Source organism: Antennarius striatus, unplaced genomic scaffold (genome assembly GCF_040054535.1).
Source record: "Antennarius striatus isolate MH-2024 unplaced genomic scaffold, ASM4005453v1 scaffold_35, whole genome shotgun sequence".
Classification (NCBI taxonomy): domain Eukaryota; kingdom Metazoa; phylum Chordata; class Actinopteri; order Lophiiformes; family Antennariidae; genus Antennarius; species Antennarius striatus.
The window spans coordinates 83,494-99,863 of record NW_027172347.1 but is presented as its reverse complement, the minus strand read 5'-3'; the positions used below and the strand labels follow the sequence as shown (position 1 = coordinate 99,863).

Here is a 16,370-nt window from a genome sequence, read left to right as displayed (position 1 = left end):
CATTAAAGTACCTGATGGGATAGCGTCAAACACTATGGCGAATTCCCTGGGAGTAACAGGAAATTCATACTTGGATAAAAATTCCCTATAAGTAAGCAAAAGTCCCTCTCCATTAAACAGCTGACTTACCAGAAGAATTTTGTTCTGAACCCATCTGTCCATAAAAAGTGATTTATTCTTGAAAAGAACATCTCTATTATTCCATATTAAGTACCTGTGAGGAGAGAAGTTATGTTTATAGATTAGAGACCACGATAGAAGAACTTGCCTGTGAAAAGCTGACAATTTTACAGGAAGTTTGTCTACATTATAATTACAACTGAGAATAAAGTGTAAACCACCAAAGCGAGAGAAGATGTACTGAGGAATGAAGTTCCAAATTGAGACAGGATTTTTGAGAAAGTGTCGAGCCCAATTTATTTTAAATGTATTATTAAGAGTAGCAAAATCTAGGAAGTTAAGCCCCCCATGTTCATAGTCGTTCATAACAACTCCTTTCTTGATATAATGCGTACGATTTTTCCAAATAAAATCAAAAAGTAAACGGTCAATATTTCTGATAGTTTTATTATCCAGATGTATGGGGAGAGCTGCATAGGTGAGCCGAGAAATACCTTCAGCTTTAGTGAGAAGGACTCTGCCTTTAAGGGACAGGTCCCTCTGCAACCACTGATTTAGTTTAACTTTGGTTTTTTGAATGATCGGGTCAAAGTTCAAAATGCATCTCGAATTCTGGTTTTTAGAGATCAAGAGCCCTAAATAAGTGACTTCTTCTTTGACAGGAATATTACAAATGGAATTTGCGTTACTATTTTTAACAGCTAATAGCTCACATTTATTCAGATTAAGGCATAGGCCAGAGGCCTTAGAGAAATCATTGATTACATGAAGAGCAACAGGGACTTGGTTAGCATTTTTTAGGAAGAGAGTAGTGTCATCAGCCAGTTGGCTGATAATAACAGTTTTGTCAGCTATAGAGATTCCTTGCACTGCACTGTTAGTGATATGGTTTGTGAGAATCTGAGTACAGAGTAAGAAGAGGTAGGGGGAAATGGGGCATCCCTGGCGGATGCCTCGTTTCAAGTTAAACCTTGGAGTCGTGCCATTTTTCATTTTGATTGAACTGTTGCCGTTGGCATACAGAGTCTTAATAGCCGTGCAAAAAAATTCACCAAAACCCAACATCTTTAAGCAGCGAAAGATGAATTGGTGTTCAATCGTATCGAAGGCCTTATAGAAATCAAGGAAGAGGACAAAACTTTCATCAGAAATCAACTCAGAATAGTCAAGGATGTCTAGGACAAGTCTAATATTGTTAGATATATGTCTATTTCTCATAAAGCCCGACTGAGTCTCATCTATTATTGTATCTAAGACCTCTTTAATTCTTTTGGCGAGAATAAGGGCCACAATTTTGTAGTCATTGTTGAGTAAACATATGGGTCTCCAATTATCGAGAGACAGCACATCTTTTTTAGATTTTGGAATTAAGGTTATAAGACCTTGAGTGAGACTAGGAGGAAGGGCATTTTTTCCTATGCTTTCTAAGAAAACCTGTAGAAGAAAAGGGGCTAAATGTGTTGAAAAGGCTTTGTAAAATTCTGCGGTTAAACCATCACTTCCTGGTGATTTGTTCTTCTTAAGAGCAGCAATGGCATCAGAGACTTCTTCTACAGTAAAAACGGTGTCACAAAAGTCCTTATCCACAGTACTGAGGATGCGTAAGTCTTTAATTGAGTCTAAGAATAAAGAGGCATGCTCTTGGTTGTATTGTGAGCTATAAAGGTTGCTATAAAAATTACAGCAATAGTTCGAGATTAGTTTAGCATCGTCAGTTATGACGCCATTTATATTTAATTGATGGATGGAGTTGGTTTTAGCACGCAGTTTTTCAAGCCTAAAAAAATACGCTGAATTTTGTTCCCCTTCTTCTAACCATCTCTTCCTGGACCTAATAAATGCACCTTCTGCCTTGCGACGATAAATGTCATCTAATTTTTTTTGCAGGTCTAAAAAATTAAGTCTATCCTCTTCAGTGATTTCATCAGGGGGTCTTTGAAAGAATGAGGTGATTTTTGTTATAATTTCTTCTTCCTCTGCTCTTTTAGATTTAGAAATTGACGACCCATATCTTCTTAAGAATTTACCTGCTTCAAATTTGAACAGTTCCCAATTGGTGTTGTACAATCTTTCTCTTTCAGCCTTGTTCCAGAAATGTGAAATCAATTTACAGATTTCAGATTTAACTGCATCATGCTCTAACAAAGAGTAGTTTAATTTCCAGTATGAAGATCTGAGTGGTACATCGTCTGTAGTAGAAAGTTGGATATTAATATGAATTGCTCTATGATCAGTTAAGGGTGTAGCAAGGAATTTAACTGTGATTTTCTCTTTTTCAACAAAGCTGGATAATAACCAGAAATCAATACGTGATTGTCTTGAGCCTGACCTGTTGCTCCATGAAAAGGTTCTTTCGTCTGGAAATTTCTCTCTCCATACATCTATAACATCAAATTTCTGCATGAATGCCTTAAGATTCAAATTAAGGGGGGAGGGCTGTCTAGGGGGCCATCTATCAGCAGCATTATCCAAGGCAATATTGAAATCACCGCCAATTAAAAGGATAGAATTTGGGAATCTCGATAATAAAAAGTCAAGTCGCCTCTCTATGGAATGAAGAAGTTTGTCGTTCTCAGGTTTGGTGTTATATCCATATATGTTAACAGTAATTAAGGTAACATCAAGGTACTTAAGCACAAGGCAAACATAGTGACCTAAAGAATCGCTGTCTGAGTGTAGTACAGATCCACTGAAAGAGTTTTTAAGAGTGCTGACTCCAGCAGAGTGCTCTGTGCCGTGAGAAAACCAGATATCATTACCCCATTGTGATTTCCAGAAACTGTGCTCTGCAGTAGTTGAGTGGCTCTCTTGAAAGTAACAAAAGTCAGTATTAAGATGCTTGGCAAACAAAAAAAGTGCTTTGCGTTTACAGGTCTGTCTTAGACCCCTGGCATTAAGAGAAACAAAAGAAAGCGACAAAGTTAAGTGTTAAACAAGAACAAATAAGGAAATAATAAAGTCTCTGACCACTTAGAGTGTATCAAAAGGGGACCGAAATCTGCATTATTAACATGAATTATAACGGTAAACGAAGACTTGGAAAGGAAGCAGCTGGCTTTATTTATAACAGTCTTCAGTAGCTGCCTGAACCAGGAATAAGTCTATGAAGGCATCAGAAGGGCAGAGAAGTTGCTCCTTAACTAGGGAGAGAAAGTTCTGATCCATTAATGAAGCCACGACCTCCGATGAAGTAGGCCGTCTTACCATCCTCACGGGCTTTCTTTATGTCAGGCCACAGCTTACTCCTGCGCTCTCTGTCGTCTTTGGAGAGATCCTCCGCGAATTTTAGGCTGTTGCTCATCAGGTAGGGAGAAGATTTAGCAGCTCTCCAGATGGCATCTCTGCTGAGTCGCGAGGTGAACTGAATGATGATGCCTCTGGGTCTGTTTCCATTCTGACGTTTAGGGCCAAGGCGGTGCACAGTGTCAACAGTGTCAGACATCCTGTTCTTCTGCTCTGGAAGGATAGCTTGACATATTTCAATGACTTTCTTGCGTGGTTCCTCTTTCTCATCTTCTGCAACCCCGTAGAGTCTCAGGTTCAATCTCCGAGTGTTTCTCTCCAGCTCTGAGATCCGCTGCTGACACATGTCCACTCTTTTCTCCTCAGTTACCGCTTTTTTCTCGAGTGTACTCACTTTCCCTTTAACAGCCTTTACTTCCTCGCAGACAAAATCAATAGTCTTTTTAAGACCCTCAATTTTAAGTGCATTGGCACTTACCATGCTCTCAATGTTGTCGCTTCTGGCGTTGATCAGCGCAGAGAGGGTGGCAATTACATCGTTTTGGCTAGCTAGCCCCTGGGTGTTGGGAGAAAGCGTCGCCTTTTTCGGAGCTGGAGATTTGCTGGGGGTGATGGGAAGAGGTGGAAACTCATCCATACCGTCGTCTGAGACTGGGAGAGTGACGGGGGGGGGTTGACGTAGTCGTGGCAGTTGTCAATTAAGACGTTGCCAGCCTTAGATACAGTGTGGTATGCTACCGTCAGCCTCTGCTTGACGTTGTCCGAGGGTCTTTTTCTTTCACTCCGGGCCGACATGAAGTCACCACTGTCTTAAAAGTAGCTGAGTAATGTTGGAGAGACGGAGAAGGTGATTGGCGTCAAAAAAGCTTCGTTTTTAACCGTTTACTTAACTTACTTAGCAGAGCTCGGCAGAAAGCGTCCACTCACTCGGCCATCTTGGCACCCCTCGCGTCAGGTCCGTCCTTGAGCCGACATAACCCGGGTGTGTGTCACTCCAGGCTCCAGGAAGGTTACACCGGCCCTCTTAAACCTGTTGTTGCCCGGCGCTCACATAAAAATGACACCTCGTTAATACGTACAGCGAGGGTGTGTGTGAGGCGGGACAGGGTCAGTAACTTTTCTGAACTTTACCCTTTCAACTTGCAGTCACCTTGGTTCTGCTGCCAACTGCCTGTTTGGTTGTTGGCTAACAGTCTGCACGTGGAACAAGCAGCTGAAAGAACATTAGGAAGTGAAACATGTTTCTACGCTATAATGAGCAAAATGATTAAAGCCAAAATGCAAACTTGACACTTAAAATGTAATCAAAAATGTTTGCACGAATTTGCATGAACTGGACTTGGAAACTGAAATTCATGAAGTAACCCCTGTGCAGGTATCATTAATGATGAAATCCACAGCAGTCACAAGTACAATGGAAATAGGCAAAGTAAAGTCCCCAATGAAACGTCTGATCTGGTAAACAGACACACAAAGAAACATGATTTAAGAGTTTTACATTTGGATAGATACTGTAGATAGATTTATTATAGAACAAATATATATATTGAGGAAAAAATAAGACAAAAGATAGCAATAATATTAATAATAACATTAAAAAATATTAACAATATGAACACAATTAAAAATAATAATACTGTTATTATTATTATTATTATTAACAACAGTACTCATAGATAAACAAGTGTGACGCTCTATGGTCATACACAGGACCTAGTGAAGCCATATCTAAACATCAGACTGGTGGTGGGATTCTGTCTGATATGTCAGAGCTGTTGTACAGCGCGATGGCTTGTGGCAGGAATGACCTCCTGTACCTTGCTGTTCGACAGCGGCGATGTAGTAGTTTACTGGAGGAGGAGCTATGCTGTCTGTCCAGTGTGTGGTGGAGAGGGTGAGCGGCATTATCCATGATGGATAAAAGTTTGTTAGGAGTCCCCCTCTCCACCACGACCTCCACAGTGTCCAGACTACATCCAATCACAGAACTAGCCTTGCTTGTTAAGTCCGTTGGTATCGCTGGCTCTGATGCTGCTCCCCCAACAGACCACGTCAAAGAAAAGTATACTGGTCACAACAGACTGGTAGAAGATCTCCAACATCTTGCTGCACACATTGAAAGATCTGAGCTTCCTCAAGAAATAGTCTGCTCATCCCCTTCTTGTAGACAGCATCTATGTTGGAACTCCCGTCAAGTCTGTTACTGATCTTCACACCCAGGTACTCAAAGTCCCTTACCTCCTCTACATACTTTCCCAGGATGTGGATCAGTTGTGGCGTGCTTCTCTTCTTCCTGAAATTGATCACCATCTCTCTGGTCTTGCTAACATTCAGCCTCAGGTGATTGTGAACGGTTGTGAACTGAACCTGTTGAAGAAGATATTCAGCTCGTTGGCTCTATCCAGACCGCCTGATGGTTGCCGTTGTCCCCCTGAGCACCCTGTGAGCTTCTTCATTCCCGACCACACGTCCCTCATGTTGTTCTGCTGGAGTTTGGCCTCCAGCTTCCTCCTGTAGATCTCCTTACACTCCCTCAGTTTGTCTCGGACCTCGTGCCACACTCTTTTCAATTCCCCTCAGTCACCAGACCTGAAAGCCCTCTTATTTTAGAGTTCCTTCAGGTCATTCGTAACCCATGGCTTGTTTTTGGGGAAGCAGCGTGCAGTCCGGGTTGGCACAGTGGTGTGTTCACAGCACCTGATGTATTCTGTGATGCAGTCCGTCAGGTTGTTGATGTCCTCCCCATGTGGCTTACAGAGCACATCCCAGTCCGTGGTGTCGAAGCAGTCCTGCAGTGCCTCAGCAGCCTCCTGAGTTCACTTCCATCTTGGAGTGGACAGGCTGCCTCCTTGACCAGCAGGACGTACTTGGGGTTCAGCAGGACCAGGTTGTGGTCTGCTCTGCCCAGGCAGGTAATATGGCCGCATTCCCACGGCAAGCAGCTCGATGTCCGGGCTGCAGAGACGCTCCTTCACGTGGACGTGTCCCGGATTGCACCACTTCTCACTCACATACAGTGTAATCCCTCCTCCCTTCTTCTTGCCTTTACTAATAACGTCTCTGTCTGCGCGAACAACACTGAAGCCGGGTACCGCCACGCCATCGTCCGGGGTGTGCGAGTGCAGCCATGTCTCCGTGAAACACATCACGCTACACTCACGATACTCCCTCTGGGTTTTAACCGCGTGGCGAGCTCGTCCACCTTACTCCCCAGGGACCTCACGTTACCCGTGATGGGGGCCGGCACTGACAGATGAAACCTTATCTTCTTCGCCTTCAGCTTCGCCCCAGCTCTGCGGCCCCGACGCCTCCTCCTCAGCTCCTCAGAGATGTCGGCCTCACTCCGGGCAGCGGCCCAGCTGGACGCAGCGCCACCAGCTGGTCAGGTGTAAACAATGCGCTCTCCGGTTGCCATGGGTACACGCTAACAAAAGTCGTGGATATGTCCAAAAAAGTTTTAAAAGGATAAGAAAGTCATGACCAATCTGGTTGGCAACGACAGGTAGTAAAAAAAAAACAAAGGTGAAAGGACAGAATTGAAAGAGAAAGGATACAAAAACAAAGAAACACACAGGAGCTACTGTAATAGTCGCCACTTAGCACGGCGCCATGTAATAAAATGGCTTATAAATGAAGACACTGGGTTAATGTGTAACTATGAAGAAGTCTTTACTGAAACAGTGAATGGACATCATAATCTCCAGGAACTCACCATTCCAGGAAGAAAAGTGCCATTTTTGAACTGACACAGAAAGATAGCAATGAAGAAGCAGGCTAACATGAGGCACATGGACAGTAGGGCAGTGCTGGGACAAGGCGGTTTAATGGTGTTTCCAGTAGCATTGTCATACACAAGTTCCTCTACCACCTTTGGGAACGAGGGATTTTCTGGAGTTGAATTTACATGATCGCAATTCACAAGCACTGGGTTGTCCTGAAATATCTAATGAGAAAACAGGGAAGATTATAAGAAGAAGAAATATACTTTATTAATCCCCGCAGGGAAATTACATTGTCACTCAGGTGTATACATGTTTTTTTTTGTGTTAGTTAACAGTCAGTGTATACACAGGCCCCCCTGAACACAGTATGACTGAATACCAAGGGGGCCTGTAAGCATGCAGTTAGTACACACATCAAACTACACACATCACAAAGCAGAGTGACGGGCAGCGGCTTCCTGAACGTGCCCCAAATTGAACAGCTTGTAGGGGGGACGGCGCCTTGCTCAAGGGCGCCTCGGCAGTGGCTGGGAGGTGACCTGACGCCCCCCACCGTCAGCTCACACTCCTGGTGACATCCTGGCAGGAGCGGGATTCGATCCACTCATATAACCTGGATATGAGAAAGTTCAGTACAATCACAAACATTTAATGTTTCCCATCTATTTGGATGGATGCAGTATGTCAGTTGGTGGGTGAAGGTAGGTTTACCATTGCTAGCTTGGCAAAGGTTTCTTTGATGAAGATGAGGAAAATAAGGATGAAGAAGATTTCCTGGGTGAATCTCGAGACATAACGCATCAGGAAGCTGCAGTCCAAGGCTACAGTCACCACAACGATGATAACCATCCACCATCCAACCCACACTCTCGCTACAATGTACTCAATGTCCTCAGACTGACAGAACTGAATGAAAGACAAGAGAATAAGTTGAGTTTGGTATGATCATATGGACAAACCAAGCAAAACTGAAGTTCAATCAGATCCGGATAGGGTTCTCTGTATAACTTACAGTGAAGAAGGCTTCTTCAAACAGTAACAGAGGACCAGTGAAACCAATGACTAGGATGGGCTGAGCTGCAATAAAGAAGAAGAGGATCCCCTGAATGCTCTTCAGGTGGAGGTGTAGCAGAGTTGGAAACTAGGGAAGAAAAAAACAAATATTTGAATGCAACAATCCAATATTAACAAACAGGTCCACCAAAAAATGGAATTTTTGTATGTGATATTGGGTGTAATGAGTCTCACCCCTACGAGAACTGGTGGATTGAAGCCTGTCTTTCAGTAGTTTCTTCTGGAAGCTGATTATAGGGGTGAGCATCGCTTTATTCTGGATTTCAGTTGGTGGAATGACAATGCTCCAATCCATGAAGTTGCGCACAGCGTCCGTCAGCTCACTGGCACTATTTGCCTGAAGGGCTGCTTGATTGAACACCTGGGATGGTCATAGTGTAGGAGGAATAGAATCTTCACTGAATTTATACCACACAGCAGTAGTTAAGTCCACCTACATTTAACTCATCATGCCATATTGACAAAATATTAAAATTGGTCTAATTTGTTTATTAAAACTAGGTTTAGTCCCCACAGGATTTGGGACTCAATCAAGACTTTGGATTTATGCATCAATGACTGAATATAAAATTGTCAAATGATAGCTATGAGTTCTGTCACTGTGTCACTGCTCACACATACATATACAAGTTTGTTTAAAAAAAAAAGGAAAGTTCACTCACTTTATCAGCCAGAAGGGCTGCCATAGCACGACCAGTCTCGTGGTAGTTTAAATCACCCTCGGTGGGGCCCACCATGACAAAGACAAAGCATACAGGCATTGAGGCAAGCACCTCACGTTCCTTCAGACGCACAAACTTAACAGTGGGTCTTTCCAGAAAGTCCAAAGCTCCTAGTTCAAACAGACAGAAATGTCAAACTCTTAAATAAGCCCACACACGTAGGCAAAGGAACACATGGAAACATGCAAGCAAACAACGTAGACACTAGCTCACCCACGAGCACCATGGAGGCCTCCACGAGGTCGGATCCGTCCGTCTGAGGGAACAGAGAATTAACAGAGGTGAGCCATTGTACATGTACAATGTACAGTTTATGATTTACATTTTACAACCAAACATTTGACAATTCATGATCACTGTCATGATCTTATCATTGTTATGACATCAGATCAAGGACAGATTGACATGAATTATCCATAAATGGATAATTTTACCCTTTCTTTGACTGAAAACTTCTGCAGGTCCACCCCTTGAGACGAAGCTCGACTCACCAGGTCATCTGATTGGCTTTGGGGAGAAAACCACATGTGTTACTGGGTGTTTTTGTGTCACACTGAAGAGTTAGTGACAGCATTGATAGATTATTTATTCCCTGCAGTCTTTCAACATCACTGGCGATTAGAAATTAATGAATGAGATGAGATGAAATACTTTTGAAATCGGCTTCTGTCATGTTCCCAGTTCCAGTTTTCCCTCCTGTCCTCTGTATCCTCAATTCACTCCAACTCAATCCACTCATTCCTGTCACTTGTGTTGCTGCCGTCATCTCCACTCAGGCTCCACTCTACTCATGTTCTGCTCACCTCAGTTCACTGCCAGGTTGTTAGTTACTCATCCTACTCTTCAGGTTTCTTCGACTTCCGTGTTATTTTTGCTCGTTTCCTGAATTTTGCCTGTTTGATCGTTCCTTGCCTGATCTTCTGATTAGGATTTTGCTGATTAAAGCTATGAAAGTGGACTTATCCCTGGGTGTTCTGTATTTGGGTCCAAACCACACCCATGACAGCTTTGTTAGTTTGACAAAAATGATTTATACTTTTCTTATATGAGAAAGTGAGAGTTACACTTCCGTCTACTATATTTTGAACTCATCTGAACAACAATCGAGGTTTGTGTTGTAGTAGGATGCAATTTTGTTAGGTATTTCAAGGTATTTACAAAATAGTGCCAGACTGTCACTCACTTGATCCTTCATGGTCAAATAAAGACAGGGGTTTTATTGGTTAATAAAACAATCTTTATGGCATCTCCAGCATCCATAAAGTCAGCTTTTATGATAAAATTGTTTCATATGTTATTTATGCATCATTTCACCGCGGCGTCCTGAGGGTGGTTAGACTTTGCACTTCATTTAATAGAATACTTGCAAATAGCATTTCACCGGTGACCTGCTATGACATGAAAGTTATGAATTTGAGTTTTGATGTAACTCAGCAGCATTAGTTGTTTTTTGAAGGCTGACTGAAGCATGCAGATCTTTTTAGTTTTAACTCGGCAGCGCAGATATTTAAACACCAGTGAACACAATCATTATGTTGTGCTATCTGTGTGAAGAGTGGTAGTCTTGTTTTACCTGCGTGCAGATACATACATGCACTCCTCTCTGCATATCACAAACCCAATATACAGTAGCTAGCTATATATAACAGTTCTATTTGTCTTTATGCCTTATCCCTAACTGTCCTACCACTTCAGAGCCTACCGCTCATGCTTACATCAGCTCATTCTCTTCACCAGATTTTCCCTTCTCACTGCCTCCCCTTATTAGTCTCTCATTGTTGACTGAATACCAACCCATTTTCAATCATTCCTTGCCAGGTTGTCCAATGGTCTGCTTGACCTCTGAGCATATCTGAATTATGTTACACCTGACCTGCCTGTTTGTACTTTTACCTTATTATGCAGACTCAGAAATGTGATGTCCTGTTCCTTCATTTGCTAGTCTGACAGACTGTTCTGTTTTTAATCTCTGCTGTTATCTAAAAGCTACGTAAAGTGAACTTTCTTCATCCGTTTTTGTGGGATGCTTTTGTATTTAAATCTGCCACAGAACATCACAGTCATATTTCCCTGATGGGTCTGTAAGTATCTTTGTACATTGTGGGCTTTTCAGTGGTGCTGCTCTGAGTGTGGATGGTGCAGCAGGACACATTTGTGATATGGTTAAGCACCAAAGGAATACCGTACGTGACTGAATGCAGTATGACAAGCCAGTGCAGTGGTGTTCAGTCACCCCTGATAAACATTTATCCATGATTTATGACACAAAAAATAGCAATGGAAAGGTTAGAGTCTTAAACCACACTGGCCCCAGAACTCATCTGGATAAATACCCTCTGCTGTGACTCTAGCTGTATCAGGTCGACGGACCTCAGCTGAACCAGTGGTCATTATTAGAGAGGACTGAAAAGAGGATGAGAGCTTTGGTTTCTTCAGCTGAGTGTTTCAATCATTGCTGCTGCTTGTAAACAGCGACACGAGGACTAAATAATTATCTGATAAAACACTTAGAGCATTTAAAGAAGTTCATCACAATTACTATCAGTAGGAATATGTTGAATTGATTTGATTTTCCTGAGTAGCTTATGACCACCCCATTTAAAAATTAAAAGATGCTTCCAAACGAAAAATATCTAGATAAAAATAGCATACACTATAAAAATGGACCCAAGCAAAACAAACACTCTTGGCTTTATTCTTAATCAAGCTCTTATTTTTTTCCCATTTTTCTTGCCTTATGGAACAAGCAAATGAAAATCTAGGAACCGGATGTCCTTCTAGAGAGAACTGAGTTCACTACATGACAGTGTTCACCTCTAATAAAAGACCTAAGTAAACAGGCAGAGTGACTTGGTCGCCCGAGACAGCGTTTCATAATTAAAGGTTTGATGCTTTATATTCTGTTTAGCTTTCTCTTAGAAAGACACTGAAATCTTCCAGTGTCATTTGCAGCTTTGGATAACAGCATCAGCTGAAAGCCTAAATGTAGGTCATTTATGTTTGAGTCAGTGTTTGGTGATGTCTCAGAAGATACCTGCAGCTTTGAAGGAGAGATTGGAGCATGCGCTTTCGGTCCCGAGGTCTGATCTTCTTGTTAACCATTTCATTGACAATCTTCTCCGCCACGCTTTTCAAGGTCTTCTCTCCAAGGCTGAAAATTGTCACACCTATTGTGGAAAAAGATGTAAAAAAGTGAGTTCATGGTTCTGGTTTGTGGGGAGAGAGATAAAGACATAGTTTGAATTACATTACTGGAATATGAATATCAAAGCTTCAAAGTTTAGGCATCACTTACTGTATATGCTGATTATTGGTAAAGGCGAATGGCATTTTATTAAATCGGTCGTATTAATTTGTGGCAATGCCCCTCATATTTATTTATTGTGCTTTTAATAATTTAAAATAAAGAATAAAATAATCTGTTTTCTGGTATTTGTAAGGTGAAGTATAAGTGTCATTCTTCCTCTAGAGTAGAACTACAACATGAAATCCAATCAAAGTACAAATAATTAATGTGTTGACAATGATCCTCACAAACCTTTATTCAGGCTGCGCCACAGCTGGATGAGGCTCTTCAAGGTGGGGTAGGAGGTGTCTGAGGACTCCAACACCCCACCCTCGTGACCCTCCCCTGTCTCCTCCTCCTCCTTGACCGACTCTATCTCCTCCTCTACGTCCATCTGGAGGCAAAAAAATGTTTTGTTGAATGAACCTAATTTAAACATTGTAAGATGTTGCATGAAATGATTTTGTCTGAAGTTGGATATTTTTATTATGTTGATTGAACTAATAATTTTTAAGTAAATTCAATTAAATTATATTCTGTAACTCCTCCAAAACTATTTTGAGTAGATTTAACACAAGTTTCCTTAGTAAGTCTAATTAAATCCATTTTAAGTGTATATAAGTAAATAATGTATGCTTTTCTAATTTTTATAATAGTATTTAAATAACTTAATTGATTTTAAAGTATCTTTTTGTATTCAGCTGATTGTAATGCTATATTTTTAGCTATCATACGTCACACAGAACCACAAAATGTATTTAGACAACCAACTTTAATATGAAACAAAAATTTAACATTGAACAAACCATACACAGTGGGCCACACCTGGAAAACAATCAAAACAAATCACATTAACCTTACCTTTCCACTTTCACAAACACCAAAGAAAACAATTGTGGCCAAAGAAGTTTTACAGTTCAACACTAACTTTGTTCTTTAGTCCAAGGACTTTGGGGGAAAGCTTGTCCCCATCCGTTTCCGTGAGTACTTTTTGAACAAATTTGTCATAGCGTCTTAGTTCCATGGGGTAGGCCAGGTTCAATGGGTAGATCACTCCAAGCATCACTGCACAAGCCTGGGCTGTAGAACCAATGTTGTCCAGGATGATTTCTCCATCAACATAAATTCCTATATAATCATGATCTCCAGGATCTCCCTTCTCCTTGCCGATGACGTAAATGCCCATGGCTCACTTCTGCATGGCAGTCAGGATGGCATTTCCTTCGACGTCCTGTATATTTTAAGTAAATAGGAGAAAAGGGAAACATTACAATGCTTTGCCACAAAAAACATTTTTACAATACATTGTACATTTTCCGATTTCAATCAGGGCACTGTCAATTTGTGCATCACGTGTTTTATGTGCACTGTGTGTTCCAAGGTGTAGTTTTGTGCTTCAACTCTATGGCTGGCTCTATCGTATAATCAACAGGGACAAAACATCTTACTATACTAACTTGGACAAGAAACATTGCTACATGTCAAAGATTCTAGAATGGTGCACTGTAACAGCAAATCATTCTTTTTAACGCAACATGCACCTCTGCTGTATACTGAAGAAACCTGGGGGGGGAGCCAAAGATACAGGAAAAACTACTTCAGAATCTTAAATACAGGTTACATTGAGAGCATTAAACTTACCATATAATCATGGATCAGATGTCCATCATCCTCACCAAGGTAGAGGCAAAGTGCTCTAAGGACAGCTGCCCTTTTTGAATGGACATCACCTGCAGCCTGAGTGAAGAGATTCAACTGATAACATTTTTCCAGGCACTAAAGTCATTACAAAAATATTTTCAGTAAAACATCAATAAATGTACACCACCTGCTCAATGCAGGTGGTGTACATTAACTGTTCCACAAGAGAAAACATGGCCGGTTTTTAACATGTCCATCCATTCATCTTCCACCGCTTCCTCCAGAACAACTTTGGTGCCGTCCGATAGTCCTTCTCCATGGCCTCTCCAAACTCCTCCCACACCCTCTGTTTTGCCTCCATCACAGCCGAGGCTGCAGACCTTTTGGCCCGTCGGTACCCTGCAACTGCTTCAGGAGTCCCCAGGGACAACATGCCCCTGAAGGCCACCTTCAGTCAGACGGCTTCCCTGACCACCGGGGTCCACCACGGTGTTCGAGGGTTACCGCCCCTTTAGGCACCCAAGACCTTGAGACCACAGCTCTTAGCTGCAGCTTCAGCAATGGAAGCTTTGAACATCGACCATTCAGGTTCAATGCCCCCAGCCTCCACAGGGATAAATGAGAAGTTCCTTTGGGAGGTGTGAATTGACGGCCTCACGGACAGAGTCCTCCCCCAGACGTTCCCAGTTCACCCGCACTACTCGTTTGGGCTTACCAGGTCTATCCAAAGGATTTTTCCGCCAACGGACCCAACTGACCACCAGGTGGTGATCAGTTGAAAGCTCTGCCCTTCTCTTCACCCGAGTGTCCAAAACACACGGTCTAAGGTCAGATGATACGATCACAAGACCGATCATTGACCTCCGACCCAGGGTGCTCTGGTACCAGGTACACTTGTGAGCATCCTTGTGTTCGAACATGGTGTTAGTTATGAACAATCCGTGACTAGCACAGAAGTCCAACAAAAACACACCGCTCAGGTTTAGATCAGGGAGGCCATTCCTCCCAATCACGCCACTCCAAGTGTCTACCCTGCGTGTGGTGGGTCCACAGGGGTGGGGATTTTTACATGTAAATATGTAAAATATGTTTCTTACATTAATGATTGAGGCTTTATTGAAACAATATATTAAAGCACACGTATAGACAACACTAAATGAACAGTTACCTCTTTTAAGATCTGTAGATGTTTGGCTAGTTTCTGGCCGACGACACCTCCCTTTTTCTGGAAAACTGCTGTCAGCTGAGGCTGAAGACTGTCCAACCGTGCCATGAAGGTTGTCTCGACTGGATGTGTTGTAATTCGTTGAAATACAGCATTTATCTGTTGCACATAAAAAAAAGTGGCAGAAGACAAAGAGAATATGTACAGTTATTAACGTAATGGTGATTCAGGAATACACATAGTGGAAATGCACAATGAAAAGAGGCACACTGGATGGAAGCAAACATGCATTTACCTCATTGATTCGGAAAAGTGCAGGCCATCTCACTTTCATCTCTCCAATACCTGGACTTCCATGCACCACTTCTTTCCTTCGGTAGGAGAAGGTTTTCTACATCTTCTCTCTTACATCTGGTGCTCCGTTTCTTTGTCTGACATCAGTCAAAAGTTCAACTCGCAAGTTCTCCAGACTGTCATCTGTTTCACCAGCAGGGTGTGAAGGACAATAATTGACCTCTGCCTTTTTAGGCTTCTTTAAATTTTTGGCTGGGAAGCATTCATCTCTTGATTTATTTTTAAGGGCATTAACAGTCACTTCAGCCATCCTCAATGAACTATTCTTCAGACGACACGTGTAGTCCTTCTGACTGCTTATTTTGTGAAGCCCTTAACGCGTTTGAAATTGAGCTAAACAATCAATTGCATGAACCGTGGAGTCCAAATGATAATTTATGCCTACAAGCAGCACTGACAGCAGAGAGCTTTCGACAGGAGGGTGGGGGTGAAGCTGTAGGGGGAAACAGTGAGATGGATGAAGAAAGAGAAACTAACCACAATCCTCCAACATCTGAAGATGTCAGCAGTTGTCTGAAGATGACCGACAACGTTGTGGAAGAGGGTGTTTCAAAATCAGAACAGGTGACATATAGGAAGAAATTTAACATCAAGGTTCACAGCGTCCTACGCTTTCCTCCCCCGTCTACGGTCCCTAAATTTCATGACTTGTACACGAACGTGACCGAAGGTCTCCAGGACAGGATTTCACAAATTGCTCAAACACACGATCTCATCCAAGTTAATCTACAACGTGACAATGAGCATTCGCTATGGAGTCGGTCAGCTCTCAGAATTCCGCCATCTTTTAGATAGATTAGTGCAGAGCAACATGTTATATGACGGCTCCATAGATCTAATCATTAATTTTGTGAGGGCTCCACGAGGTACTGGTAAGAGGAGGAGAGTCGACACGTGTTTCGCTGCTGAGATTATAAAAAGCTAAGAATTGATATGTAGTTCTGAACGCTGATCAGACGTGTTTTGCTGTAAATCTAGCCTGGTTGAATAATCCTGAGTTAACGTGTGCAGACACCTTGAGCACGGGGCGTGACATCCACATC

General features: G+C 42.2%; 1 protein-coding gene across 1 annotated transcript; it reads right to left on the bottom strand.

Annotated features, from left to right (window-relative positions):
• Nucleotides 1-4,716: 4,716 nt before the first annotated feature.
• LOC137591962 (band 3 anion exchange protein-like) lies at nt 4,717-13,353 on the bottom strand. The gene is made up of 11 exons (XM_068309856.1): nt 13,096-13,353; nt 12,420-12,561; nt 11,916-12,048; nt 9,316-9,388; nt 9,095-9,137; nt 8,822-8,991; nt 8,287-8,520; nt 8,098-8,226; nt 7,797-7,991; nt 7,076-7,306; nt 4,717-4,818 (listed from the first exon to the last, which is right to left on the bottom strand). The coding sequence occupies exons 1-11, from the start codon at nt 13,351-13,353 to the stop codon at nt 4,717-4,719; spliced, it is 1,710 nt and encodes a 569-aa protein (XP_068165957.1).
• Between the last annotated feature and the right edge of the window lie 3,017 nt (nt 13,354-16,370).

Bases quoted from the DNA above. Each gene is read 5' to 3' on its own strand.
- LOC137591962 (XM_068309856.1), bottom strand. From the start codon at position 13,353: ATGGGCATTTACGTCATCGGCAAGGAGAAGGGAGATCCTGGAGATCAT. The intron at 9,389-11,915 runs GTATCTTCTGAG...TTCTCCCCAAAG, and splicing joins TCTCTCCTTCAAAGCTGCAG to CCAATCAGATGACCTGGTGA. The intron at 4,819-7,075 runs GTGAGTTCCTGG...TCTGTTTACCAG, and splicing joins GCACTTTTCTTCCTGGAATG to ATCAGACGTTTCATTGGGGA.